Genomic DNA, 12,569 nt, shown 5'->3' with positions numbered 1-12,569 from the left:
CTCTATTTCCATTTTCTTTTTAATCTGGAAAGAAAATTGTGGTACTGAGAAGTAAATCCAGTGCCTCCCACATGCTGGGCAAGTGCTCTACCACTGAGCCACAATCCCAGCCCAAAAAATGTTTTTAATAAGGACAAAAATAATAGAATGAAGTGTTGAAAGCATATTTTAGAAATAAGAACTCTACCAAACCAAAATATTATAATTGTTATTAATCTTTGCACCTGCAGTTTCTGAAATTCTTCCATTTCTTGTCTTGATTCTTCAGATCTCCTCTTACTGTCTTCTTCTCGTTGAAGTTGGTGAGCCAATTCTAGATCACCAGAACACTGGACTCTATCCATGCCTATTAGATATTTAGTAAAATAATGTTAAGAATAAAATAACTGGCAGCTCAGAAGGCTGTGGCAGGAGGATTACGAGTTCAAAGCTAGCCTCAGCAAAAGTGAGGAACTAAGCAACTCAGTGAGACAGGGTCTCACTATATTAAAATACAATATAGGGCTGAGGATGTGGCTCAGTGGTCAACTGCCCTTGAGTTCAATCTCCAGTACTCCCCCAAAAAATAAAATAAAATAAATAATAAATTGCCAAAATCAAAGCTTACTATCAATTATTTTTTAAAAAGTTACTGATATTGTTTATCATTTATTCATGACTGTAATATTGAACCATGGAGTACAATTCTGGCAGAACTCAGAACTGCTTTTGCTAAGGAAATAACCTCTATTTCATCAATACCTAATATTCATTGACTGTTTAAGCTGTAACAGGTGTTTTTCATTATCTTTATGACAACCTTATGAAGTAGGTTATTATCTACTGAGGAAGCTAAAATTTGAAGAAGTAATACTCTTCATTAATGCTCCTCAACATAAACAAGGCAGATTGATTTTTCAAAGAAATAGTAAGGATAGGGAGAGAGGCAGTAATAAAGAGCATAAAAATTTACATTTTCAAAGTATAAGTGCTAAATAATAACTTACAGTTTGGCCTCAAACAAATTATATAACTTTTCAACATCTTGCCCTGCCTTCCTCTCTCCTAGTTTCCTTCAGATGCCTTACAGCCAGTACCTTGTCACCTTGACCCATGTTTTTAGTCAGGGTTCTTAAGAGAAATGTAACCGAGAGGGGAGGGAGGGAAAGGGAGACAGACAGAATGAGAATATGTATGTGTATGTGTACATGAAGGGATTGATTACAGGATTAATTCATATGATCACAGAAACTGAAAAGTTCCACAATAGTCTGTAATCTGGAAAACTAGAAAATCCAGTAGTGTGGCTCAGTCTAAGAAGCCAAGAGGCCACCTGTTATGGTTCAGATCTGAAATGTCCTCCAAAGGCCATGGGCCTTGGTAATATTAGTTGTGATATTTGGAGGTAGAGCATGTCCCAGTTGGAACAGTAAGGAGGTGAATGGAGGTGGGTCTTTGAAGGGTATGATTTTGTCTCTGGCCCTTCCTTTCATGCTTTCTTTCTTTCCACTTCCTGGCAACCAGGAGGTGAGCAGTTCTGCTTTACCTCGTGCTCCCCACTATGATGTTCTGCCTCATCTGAACAATAAAGCCAAGTGACCATAATCTGGAACATCTAACACTGAGCCAAAATAAATCTTTCCTCCTTTAAGTTGACTTTATTAGGTATTTTGTCACAGTGACGGAAAGCCAAGTAACCCACCATCAAACCTGGGAGACTAAGGGTGCAAGGTCAAGTTCAAGGCCAAAGGCTCAAGAACTCTAGAAAGGCCACTGGTGCAAATTTCGAAATATGATGAACAAGGGCAGCAGATGGACAACTTTCTCCAATGAAGAAGAAAAAGGCAGAAAATTCCCCTTCTTCAGCTTTCCTGGTCCATCCAGGCTCATGGTCAATTAGATGGTGCTTGCCCACTTAGAAGGCAGGTGTTCCCCACTCAATTCATTGACACATGCCGATCTCCTCTGGAAATATTCTCACAGACACACGAGAAGAAATGCTTCACCACTTGTCTGTGCATTCCTCAATCCAGATAAGTTACCATCTCCCAACTTGATGGTTTAATTATGTAGCTGAAAAATTCTTTGTTTTCAAACCTCTCAGCCACTGCTATATCTTCCTATTTGGTTCCTCTTTCCATTCTTGGAATATGCACTTGGTGATTAATTTTTAGTCTACCTTAACAAAAGATACAGTGATTTGCTTGAATCATATCTTTATTTTATTACCCACAACAGGCTTACATAACATACGTAATCATAGAAAGCCTATCATAAACTCAATAAGAATTACCAGATAGTCAACTTCAAAAGGGTATTTTTTCCCAGTATTCCCTTACAATCTTGTCAAAGGGAATATAGATCACCAACTGAAATAAGTGGTACAGAACCATCAGGATAGAAGACTATTCTATCTGTACTCAACTAACTTGCACCTGGGGGCTGGGCTGACTGAACAGATTTTGCTGTGCATGGAAATCATTGATTCTGGTACTAGGCTCATGATACTGGTTACTAAGAAATCTTCCCATTACTGGGAATTATCTATAATCCTTTAGAAACAGAAATAGAGTAGAATACAATTGATTTCTTTTAGGGTCTACTTTATGTTTTCCTTCAGCAGGTTTGAGAAACTTATATAAGATACCTTCATGTCTAAGGCACCATAATAATTACTTAATGTCACAATTAAAATTGACAGAGAACAGAAGAAAACTTTTATAGAGTCATTATTAACCACTAAATAATTTTAGAAGCTGGGGTGAGCAGCTGTAAATGTTTAAAACTGAAAATGACTTTCAGGTTATGCAGTTCATAAACATGTTGAAAATTATTATGTGCCATGTGGCAGCTTCCTAGCTGACAATTTCTGGTGGCCAAATGCTAAGTTTATTACTTCTAGCTGATAAAAGAATGTCATCAACTTGTAAATGAAACACTTTCTAAATAACAAAGTTTAATATTCATTCTCTCAAATGTCTGCACCTTCTAAATATTATTGGCCCTGAGGAAAATCCAGGATGCACAATCCTAGTTTGGATGTTGGTCACCATGGTTCATTCATCCTTTACAACATTTTGTGACATATTTCTAAGGGAAAAGTTACAGATAGACAAAAATTATATAAAGGAACAAATTTATTTTTAAATACTATAATTTCCCCTCACCCCATATAACTAATATGAAAATTAGATGTGTCCCAGGAGGCAGAAGTTAAATCAAGACATTCTTATTGTTAGCACATAAACATACCTTGTCGAATGCTGCTTTCTTCTAAATGCAGGTCAACATGTTCCTGGAGAATATCGTAATTTGTACAAATGAGCCCACACATAGGGCAGTCATAGAATGGCTGAACACAGTCTGTATGAGAGACATAATCCAGTTTCCTTTATAAAACTTCAAGATTTTTCATTCCATGTTAAAGACTATATACCACTTACTAACCATATAAATAAAAGCACTTTGTGGTTAGGTTAAACATGTTTAAGTCTATTCCCTACTACTCTCATTGTATAAATAAAAACCATTTGTAACTGGATTTAATATAAATAAAAACCATTTGTAACTGGATTTAAAAGTTATTTTTCTGCTCGCAGGGTCAAGATGAAGAACTGAGCATAGTACAAACCTTTTATCACTACAAAAAAGGAAAAATAGTAATTAGCTCTAAGATCTTTAGTCAAAAGAAGAAACACTGAAAGGAAAACCAAAGCTTAAAGTAGGGCCAGTCTAGACATGGAATTTGGGGATAAATTCTCAGCACCAAAAGGTGAGATGCTGAATACAAGCATCCAGCAGAAGGCTGGAAAATGGGATCATACTATCTACTTTGGAGGAGATTAAAGAAAAGGATCCACCTGACAGCACTGGAGATAGATAGGTCCAGCTTGCCCAGAAGAGATGTAGAAGAAGTACCCCTGTAAGACTCAGACCTAGAGGATAATGGGCACAAAAGAGGAGATGGATTTGTGTATATATAGAAAGAAATCACTAGGCAATCCATAAATATAAGGCCTGGTTTCAAAGTGGTGATTGTGAAATACCAAGGTGAAAAAACCATGAAGCTGCTTCATGGGGAGGGGATCACATGAGGGAAAGCCCTCATTAAGTTGAATAATTAAATGTGAATTACAAAATATATTCATAGGTCCAACGTTATTAAGGTTTGGATATGAAGTGTCCCCCAAAAGCTCCTGTGATAATGCAGAAATGTTCAGAGGGGAAATGATTGAATGGTGAGAGCCATAGCCTAATTAGTCCATACTAATTTGAATGGACTAGTCAGTAACTATAGGCTGGTAGGATGTGGCTAGAGGAGGTGATCCTTGAAGAGTTCATCTTCTTTGTGGCTCCTTACCCCTGCCCCCTTCCTGCTTGTCATGAGGTGAGCAGACTTTCTCTGCCATCCTCTTTGGCCATGATGTTCTGCCTCCTCTTAGGCCCAGCTCAATGGAATCGGCCATCTGAGACCTCTGAAACTGAAAGTCAATATAAACTCCCTCCTCTATGTTATTCCTATCAGATATTTAAGTAGACAGTAAAAAGCTAACACACACAGATATTGATATCAAGAAGTGGGGCTTTTGCTGTTGACTCCCCAGAAAATGTGATTTAGAAGCCTTTGGAGCTGGTTTGCAGAAGGAATTTGGAAAAGTTTAGAGATGCAGGCTCAAGAGAGAAGCCTTAGAATTTGTAAGCAGAGCTTAATGACTAATTTTGGTAGGAGCTAACACCACCAGAATGCCCATAGGAATGTAGACTATGTCCATGAGATTTCAAAGAAAAATGAGGACTCTTTTGGGAACTAGACTAGAAATCACTCATATTATATTCTGGCAAAGAACTTGTCTACATCTTGCCATGTCCTGACACTTTGAGTAAGACTGAATTTAAAGGTGACAGCCTAATTAATACTGTAATGGCCACAGAAAATTTCAAGGCAGCACCACATTCAGGCCATGATGCGGATATTGCTGACAACTTTTAGCCCGGTTTACTGTGAAAATTGGGAACAGAAAGCAGAGCTAAATGATTTTTAAAACTTGCACTTCAGCTAGAAAAGTGCATGTAAAACTAGGGCCAAAGAAGGTGTGATGCTTATAGAAATTACAACCACTAAGAGATGCTAATTACTTTGCACAAAAACAAAAGGAAAAATGGCTTGAGGGGAACTTCAGAAATTTGCAAGACCACATCCCCTGGAAGCTGGAGGATATAAAAGGGACTAATCCTTTGAGAAGAATCACAGGAATGCTCTGCTTGTACAGGGGGGCCTAGGAAGTTGCTGCACTGTGTTCAAAAACCTGGGAGCCAGGCAAAGTGTAGTAGGGTTGGTATATCATGGACTGCCCCTGGAGATGATAATGTGAAAGTCTGAAGGTGAAGCCAAAACCATTATAGAGACCCTGAGAATTAGGAGATGCTTTTATCTGCAGAGAAAAGCTGCAGTTGAGGTGACATCCAGGCTAAAAGAGAGACTATGGTCACTAAAAAAACCAAAGGTCAAAGAGGCAAGACTGCCCAAGCCCTCTGAAGAGCACATTACATTGTCATGTGTCCTACATGCTATGCCAGAAGTTCTGGGATATTTGCCTGGTTGGGTTTGCATTCTGGTTTGTCCATATTCCTTTCTATGCCTTTTGGAATGAGAATATTTACTGTGTCACTGTATATTCAATATATGTAACTTTCTTTTGAATTTTACAGGGGCTCATAGCCAAGAGTTTACCTTGAGTCTCAGATGAGACTCTGGACTTGGACTTTTGGGCAATGCTGGAACTGTAAAGACTACAGACTTCTTGGAGATAAACTAAATATATTTTGCATTGTGAGATGTTCATAAGCTTTTGGAGTCCAGGGGAGTAATGTTATACGTTGGATATGTGGCGTCCACCAAAAGCTTGTGTTAATGCTGTAATGTCCACAGGTGAAATGATTGGACTGTGAGAGCTATAGCCTAATTAGTCCATCCTATTTTGAATGAACTGCATGGTAACTCTAGGCAGGTGGGGCACTATTAAGAGGTGTGACACTGTGGTTATATACTAAAAGAAGGGTACATCTTCCCTGTGGGATAAGTCTCTCTCTGTCTGCTTCCTTGCTGTCATACGTAAGTGGTTTTCCTCTGCCATGCCCTTTGGCCATAATGTTCTGCCTCAAAAGTGTAAAACAATGGAGTCAGCTGTTTATGAACTAAGACCTCTGAAACTGTGAGGCGAAATAAACTTTCCCTTCTTTAAGCTGTTGATCAGGTACTTTGGTCTCGGTGATGAAAAGGTCACTAACACAAATGCCATGAAAAACAATTTGAAAATCCACAAATTCAAGAAATTATCTGTGAAGAAATGGAGATAAAAGTCATCTACAGAGCAAAAATCTAATATAAGTATGTTTAACAGGAGGAAAGTCAATCTTTGAAAATATTCTCCAAAACAGCACTAAGAAATAAAAGTATACAGTTTCTATAAAGGACATTAAAAAGGTTGTAGCTAGGACATAAAAAAACTTTTTCTTTCAGTCAGTTCTCTATGATAAAATGTCTCAGAACCAATGCCCAAGGGAAGCTTTTGCTCATTTTTTGGGCATCACACTCACTATGGCAAGGCAATCTCTCCATTTCTTCTAGTTTGAACTCATCATGAATTTTTCTCAATGTGCAAGCACTACACTTCATATCCCTGTATACTAAACCACTAAAAGTCCATGTCTCACAGGTTAGCTGTCATTGGCCATCCAGGGCTGATAATACCTCTGTCACTGTTCTAACAATTAAACATTCAAATTAGTGAGAGGCTGTGCCTTAAGGCTTTAACCATTCTTAGTACATCCACTCATTTTACTGAACTATTATCATTTTTATTCCCTCAAAGTTTCCTATTATACCCTCCAGAAATCACATTCTGTCATCAGTCAACCTCTTATATCCACAATTTTTCTCTGAATATTCATTTTACCTTCTTGCATTAACTGAAATCTAGTTGGTTCATTTCCCTGACAGCTCCTGAACACACACATAAGCAATTTTTCTTTCACAATTCAGGGTCCCAGAAATAGAAACAGTGTCTCTTTTGTTCCCTTTCATTATTTTCAAACCAGTTTTCTTCCTTGTTTCTTCAAAATCTCCATCTTTCACTAACTAGTGTCACTAGAATATAGAATTCCATACCCCTTCTTAGTAGTTAATATTTTCTAAAATTTTAGACATGTCTTTTAGTTAAAGACTTCAGTCCTTGAATGACAATCATCTTTTTCTAGCCCCTATATTGTGATTATTCTTAGCAACTTCAATATCCATAGGAATGGTTCTTTACCTTCATTCCCAATAATCTTTTTCTTTACCCTGACTGAGCTATTGATTAATAAGAATAGACACTTCATTTGTATCTCCAATAACTGACCCACCTTTGAAATTTCTATTCTAAATATTTCTCCTCTCATCCTCCCACCTTTTTTTTTTCTTTTTTAGTTCTACCAGTCTAAAGTCTTTGGCTTAATTAAAACTGCTAAAAAGAAGTTACATGCAGGCCCTATGTTTTTATCACTCATCACCTCTCTCTTGACTTTTTATTTTTTAGCCTAGATTCCATGCCTCCTTATATGACTATTGCTCCTTTAAACCAACATCAAACTCCCTTGTTTCATTTATTGTACCTGAATATTAGTTAAATCCAACTACCTAATTTTGCAATTTTTGTACCTTTAATGACAATCAGCTTGTTTTTCACTCAACTACACATTCAAATTCATAAGGCTACCATAAAACAAACTTGGCACTAGCTTGCTGAGAAACTTGTAGGAAACAGTATACAACAGAGTAGTATCAGGCACTTATCATCAGTGGAGTCCTTGTCCTAGTCCTTAATTCTTTCATTAGTAGATAATAAAAGCATTTACTTAGAACAATGGCAGGAATCAACAGACAACTATCAAAATTAGTAAGATTTGAACAAGACTAGATACCTTAGAAACTGATGGTGCTTCTATAAATGGGCAAGAGTTAATTAGATAAGAGAAAAACTCCAATTTACAAAAGCAAAGGAAATTGAACTACAGGATAAAGCTAGCACAAATATTCAATGAAAAAACAAACAAAAAACTTTATTAAGGGATATAAGATGACCTAAATTCATGTGGAAATGTACTTTGATATAATTTCAAATATTTCAACAGAATTTTCAAAGAATTTGACAAAAAGATTCTAAAACTCAAAAGTAATGAGAATGTCTAAGTTAATAATGAAAAGAAAGAGAAGAACTATCTTATCTGATATCAATAACATGTTATAAAACCATAGTTATGAAAACAGTGAGAAAGTGAGGTCATAACTGTTAAGCAAATAAATAAAATAGCACCAAAAGAACAGATACTGAGCCATACATATGTGAAAATTTAATAAAAAAGACAAGATAAAATCAGTGTTAAACCTGGTTTCTATAAAAGGAAAAACTCAAAACTTAGATCCCAAATTCTCACAGCATATACAGTACACCTGATACCTACATACACAACCCAGATGAAGTTTTAAAAAGGTGGGAAAAAAGAATAAAGAATTAAGAGTTTTAGGAGAAAATATACAGAATACATTTACAAACTCAAGTCAAGAGCATGTTTTTAGACAATACATGTAAAGTGTACATAAATAAAAGTTAAATTCTGAGCAAAATTAAATAATAACCAATAGCCTATTGAATACAGCTGCAGTAAAGAACTAGTACTGAGAATATATTTTAAAAGCAACTAAAAAAGACAACAGATAATTAGACAAGAATATAACAACAGTTGGATAATGCACTTAACTCAATTGAAAAGTATACAAAAAATGTAACATGTACCTTGTAATAGAGAAAATTAAAATATATATGTGAAAAAGATATTAATTTCACTGACAATTAGGGAACACATAAAAGAGAATCTAGACACTGACTATGCCATTTACAAAACTAATTCAAATGGATCATCAATCTAACTGTAAAATGCAAAAACTCTAAAACATTTAGAAACTGGCATTGTGTTGTTAGATATAGCACCACAAGCAGGAGTCATAAACAAACGTTAAGTTCTGCTTAACACTTCCTTCTGTGAAAAACAAACTATTAAAATTAAAAGCATCACACTGGGAGAAATAATCGAAAAATACATATAAAGGACCTGTATCCAAATACACAAAGAAATCCTAAAGCTTGACAATAAGAAAAACGCATAAATCAGTATATACAACTATAATGCATCAATAAAAATATATGGGGAAAAAAGACAAAAGATCCTAACTGTATATGCACCAATAATAAAGCCTCAAAATACATAAGTAAAACCTGACAGAGCTGAAAGGAAAAATAAGCAAATTTACAATTATAAATGTGGATTTCAACAATTCCTTCTCAAAAATTTGGTAGACAATACTAGACAGGAAATCAGCAAGAAAACAGATAATCTAAACACAAACAATAGGATCTTAAGTAACATGTATAGTAAGTACCCTCTACCCAAGAAAGCAGAATATACTTTTTTCCTCAACCACCCATGAAAGATGAGTCATAAAATAAGCCTCAAAAACTTCAAAAGAGCTGATATCATAATGTATTCCCTGATGATAATGTAGTCAAAGAAGAAATTAATACAAAATCAGAATCTAAGACAGTCTAGATGCCAATGGGCTGGGGGAAGTAAAACACAAGTTCCAAAACTAATCTCAATGGAAGGTTATATATAAATCTGCATCAAAATCCTTTTTCATAACTGTATTTTTGTATTGCAATAATGGCAATACACATAATTTTATACACATAAACCTGATTGTTTTAAAAGTAGTCATCTCACAAACCAACTTTAAGACCCTTCATATTAAACTGAGACTACTATTACTTATAATAATTTATAATAAAATGAACACTTTACCTTCTAATGGAGTGTCTAAAAGACTGGCATGCTTTGTTTTCACATGAGTTTCCATATCTTGACCACATTCCTCTATTTTTCCACAAAATGGACATTCAGGAGGACTATACATTGTTTCATAAATTGGTTCTTTTATTTCAGATAAGCCAGACTGTTTTCCCCTACTTTTCTGGAATTTTCTAGATTCACTTAAGTTCTCTGAATAAACTTCTTTACGTTTTAAAGTATCATCCTCAGGCAAGCTTTGAGCTGAACCTTTTGGATAATTAGATGCACAAGCTGAATGAATACTTGAATTAACTTCCACTGTACTCTGTAGACTGTTGTCCTTGTTATTTGAAGTTCCATTCTGCATTGTATCTATCCTCTCAAAGTTTCTTTCCTCTAGTGTATTCTGCTCAAAATGAGCAGTTTCAATATGAAAACACATTTCATCATAATTTACACCTGACAACTTGCAAAAAGGACATATAACTTCATTTTCCATGTGAACAACTAGCAGGTGAGCCTTCATATCCGGTTCTGAGGTTACTGTTTCACCACAAATGTCACAGGAAAGCATGGTATGACAGTAGCTAGAATAAAGAACACAATATTATTTTAGTATCAAAGTAGGAGTTGAAAAAAAATGCCTTTCATAAAATGATTTAGGACAATTCTCTGGTAGTTTAGTGCTGTATTATTATGATGAAGAAATTTTCAATGTACTTACTGTTCCTCAAATACACAAACTTATTGACATTTCAATCAAAATTTCTTTACAGGTTGAGCATCCCTAATTCAAAACTCTAAAATCCTACACAATTGAAAACTCTGAGCATTGACATGTTGCCTCAGTTGAAAATTCTGCACCTCACCTCAAAGGATGGGTGGCAATTAAAATACAAGCACATTAAAAACTTTCAGACTAGGTATATAAGTTGTTTCCTTTCAGACAATATATATATATATATATAAGTTGTTTATGAAACATAAACAAAGGTACACATGAAACAAAAATGAATTTTATGGTTAGATTTGGGTTCCTTCCTCAAGATATCAATCTCATTATGCATTTGTAAGTAGTCCAAAATCCTAAAAAAATCCCAAATCTACAACATTTCCAGACCTAAGCACTTCAGATAGGAGATGTTCAATATGTACTCTGTTTCAAGCTGTCAAAGGTAATAACAATGAAAACAAATAATTTTAAAAATAAAATATTTCAAAAGGTATATCTGGTCCAAGGCAGTAGAAAAAAATATGTTTAAGAAATTGTCTGGGGGAAAGGCTCAGTAGTAGAGCCTTTGCCTAGCATGTGTGAAGCCTCAGCATAAACAGCAACAACAAAAAATTTCAATTAAAAATAAATTTAATTTCCAGGTAAAACAAGTAAGGTAAAAGACAACAAAGAGAAATAACCTACGGGCTGTGGATTTAGCCCAGTGGCAGAGGGCTTGCAAGGAGGAGGGAGGGGAAGTCACCTATTTATTGAATGATTGACCTAAATATAGAACTTTAAGGTAGGTTATAATGGGAAGGAGAACTAAACATATCTTAATGGCATTTCAACAACTTTAGATATATCACACTAATTGAAGTATTATTTAATATCTTTCTACACATAAAGAAACCCACGATAGGACAAGGTAGCCAGGAAAAGGTGGAAGCCAAAATGCTAACCTGGTCATGCTCCACAGCCTGTATTCAACCCAAAGGAGAAAAGCCAAGAAGTTCTAATAGAAACTTATTTCCAGCTTCGGGTTTCACCATTAAGTGGTGTCATCTCCTTGAGGTTCGGTCTGTAAAATGGGTTGTGTTAACAGTTACTTTTGGATTTTATGAAGTAATAAAGTACTGACAACGAATCAGGTAGTGTTAATAAGTAATTTGTAAACAATCACGGCCACCACCCTGCTACTACGGACCATTGTTCAGCTTAGAACTATTCTATAACAAACAGGAAAAGAAAAATAAGGACACTATTCCCTTCATTTGTATATATTTACAGGCCTCCCTACCCTGTCCTCCTTTTCCTCATTTCTCTACATGCAAGTGAAAACAAGTCTTTGATTTTAGAAAGAAGTTCTCTTGGTTCCCTAGTGCTAGGAACACCACACTAGAGTTTATTCTAGCGGCTAGGACCTGGCACCGGATACACTTGATGTAACAAGGCTCAGAAGTGAGAGACCGAAGGCCAGTGGCAGGAGTCTCCCAGGGTACCAGGTCGGGTTGGGGCGGGGCAAGGTGCCAGGTCAGGGAGGGGGTGGGGCAGGATTTCCTCAAGGCGGAGTCTGTCCAAGTTCTGCGCCAAGGTCCCGAGCTAGAACACGAAACCGATCCAGACCCTAACTGGGTCACAACTTGAAGCGGGAGGAATCAGAACAGGAGCCGTCAGTTCTTACCTACCCGGGGTCCAGCAAGTGCCACACTGCGCTCCGCTCGGCTTCCTCTTCGGGTCCGGCGCTGCAGTCCGGCCGTCGGTCCCGCCGGCAGAGGAGGGAGCGCGGGGAGTCCACTACCTCTCCCGGCCTGAAAGACTACGGCCAGACTCTCCAAATCTTCAAATACCAAACATTCACAGCCGAGAAATAATCAGCGACACCCCAAAATCCTAGCCCCAATACTGCATTCAAGGAAAAAAAAAAAAAAATTCCTCATTGCCCAGGACGGAAGGAATCCCAGTGTGCCCCGCTCCGCGCCGGTCTGCGTTG

The 12,569-nt window shown here is 36.6% G+C and overlaps 1 protein-coding gene across 4 annotated transcripts in view; it reads right to left on the bottom strand.

Annotated features, from left to right (window-relative positions):
• The window catches only part of Zup1 (zinc finger containing ubiquitin peptidase 1), a 20,776-nt gene extending 8,207 nt beyond the window's left edge, over positions 1–12,569 (bottom strand). The window contains exons 1-5 of one of the 4 annotated variants that reach the window (XM_021721457.3): positions 12,261–12,569; positions 11,539–11,657; positions 9,877–10,451; positions 3,232–3,342; positions 225–346 (exon numbers count right to left, since the gene is read on the bottom strand). In XM_021721457.3, coding sequence (XP_021577132.2) covers positions 225–346; positions 3,232–3,342; positions 9,877–10,451; positions 11,539–11,546 — 816 coding nt within the window. In that variant the 5' untranslated portion in view covers positions 11,547–11,657; positions 12,261–12,569. The remainder of the gene's footprint in view (positions 1–224; positions 347–3,231; positions 3,343–9,876; positions 10,452–11,538; positions 11,658–12,260) is intronic. The other 3 variants (XM_005342417.5, XM_021721459.3, XM_021721458.3) reach the window with 3 other exon arrangements.

The sequence above is a fragment of the Ictidomys tridecemlineatus genome, chromosome 8 (assembly GCF_052094955.1).
Source record: "Ictidomys tridecemlineatus isolate mIctTri1 chromosome 8, mIctTri1.hap1, whole genome shotgun sequence".
Taxonomy (NCBI): Eukaryota; Metazoa; Chordata; class Mammalia; order Rodentia; family Sciuridae; genus Ictidomys; species Ictidomys tridecemlineatus.
This window is presented reverse-complemented; position numbering and strand designations above follow the sequence as displayed.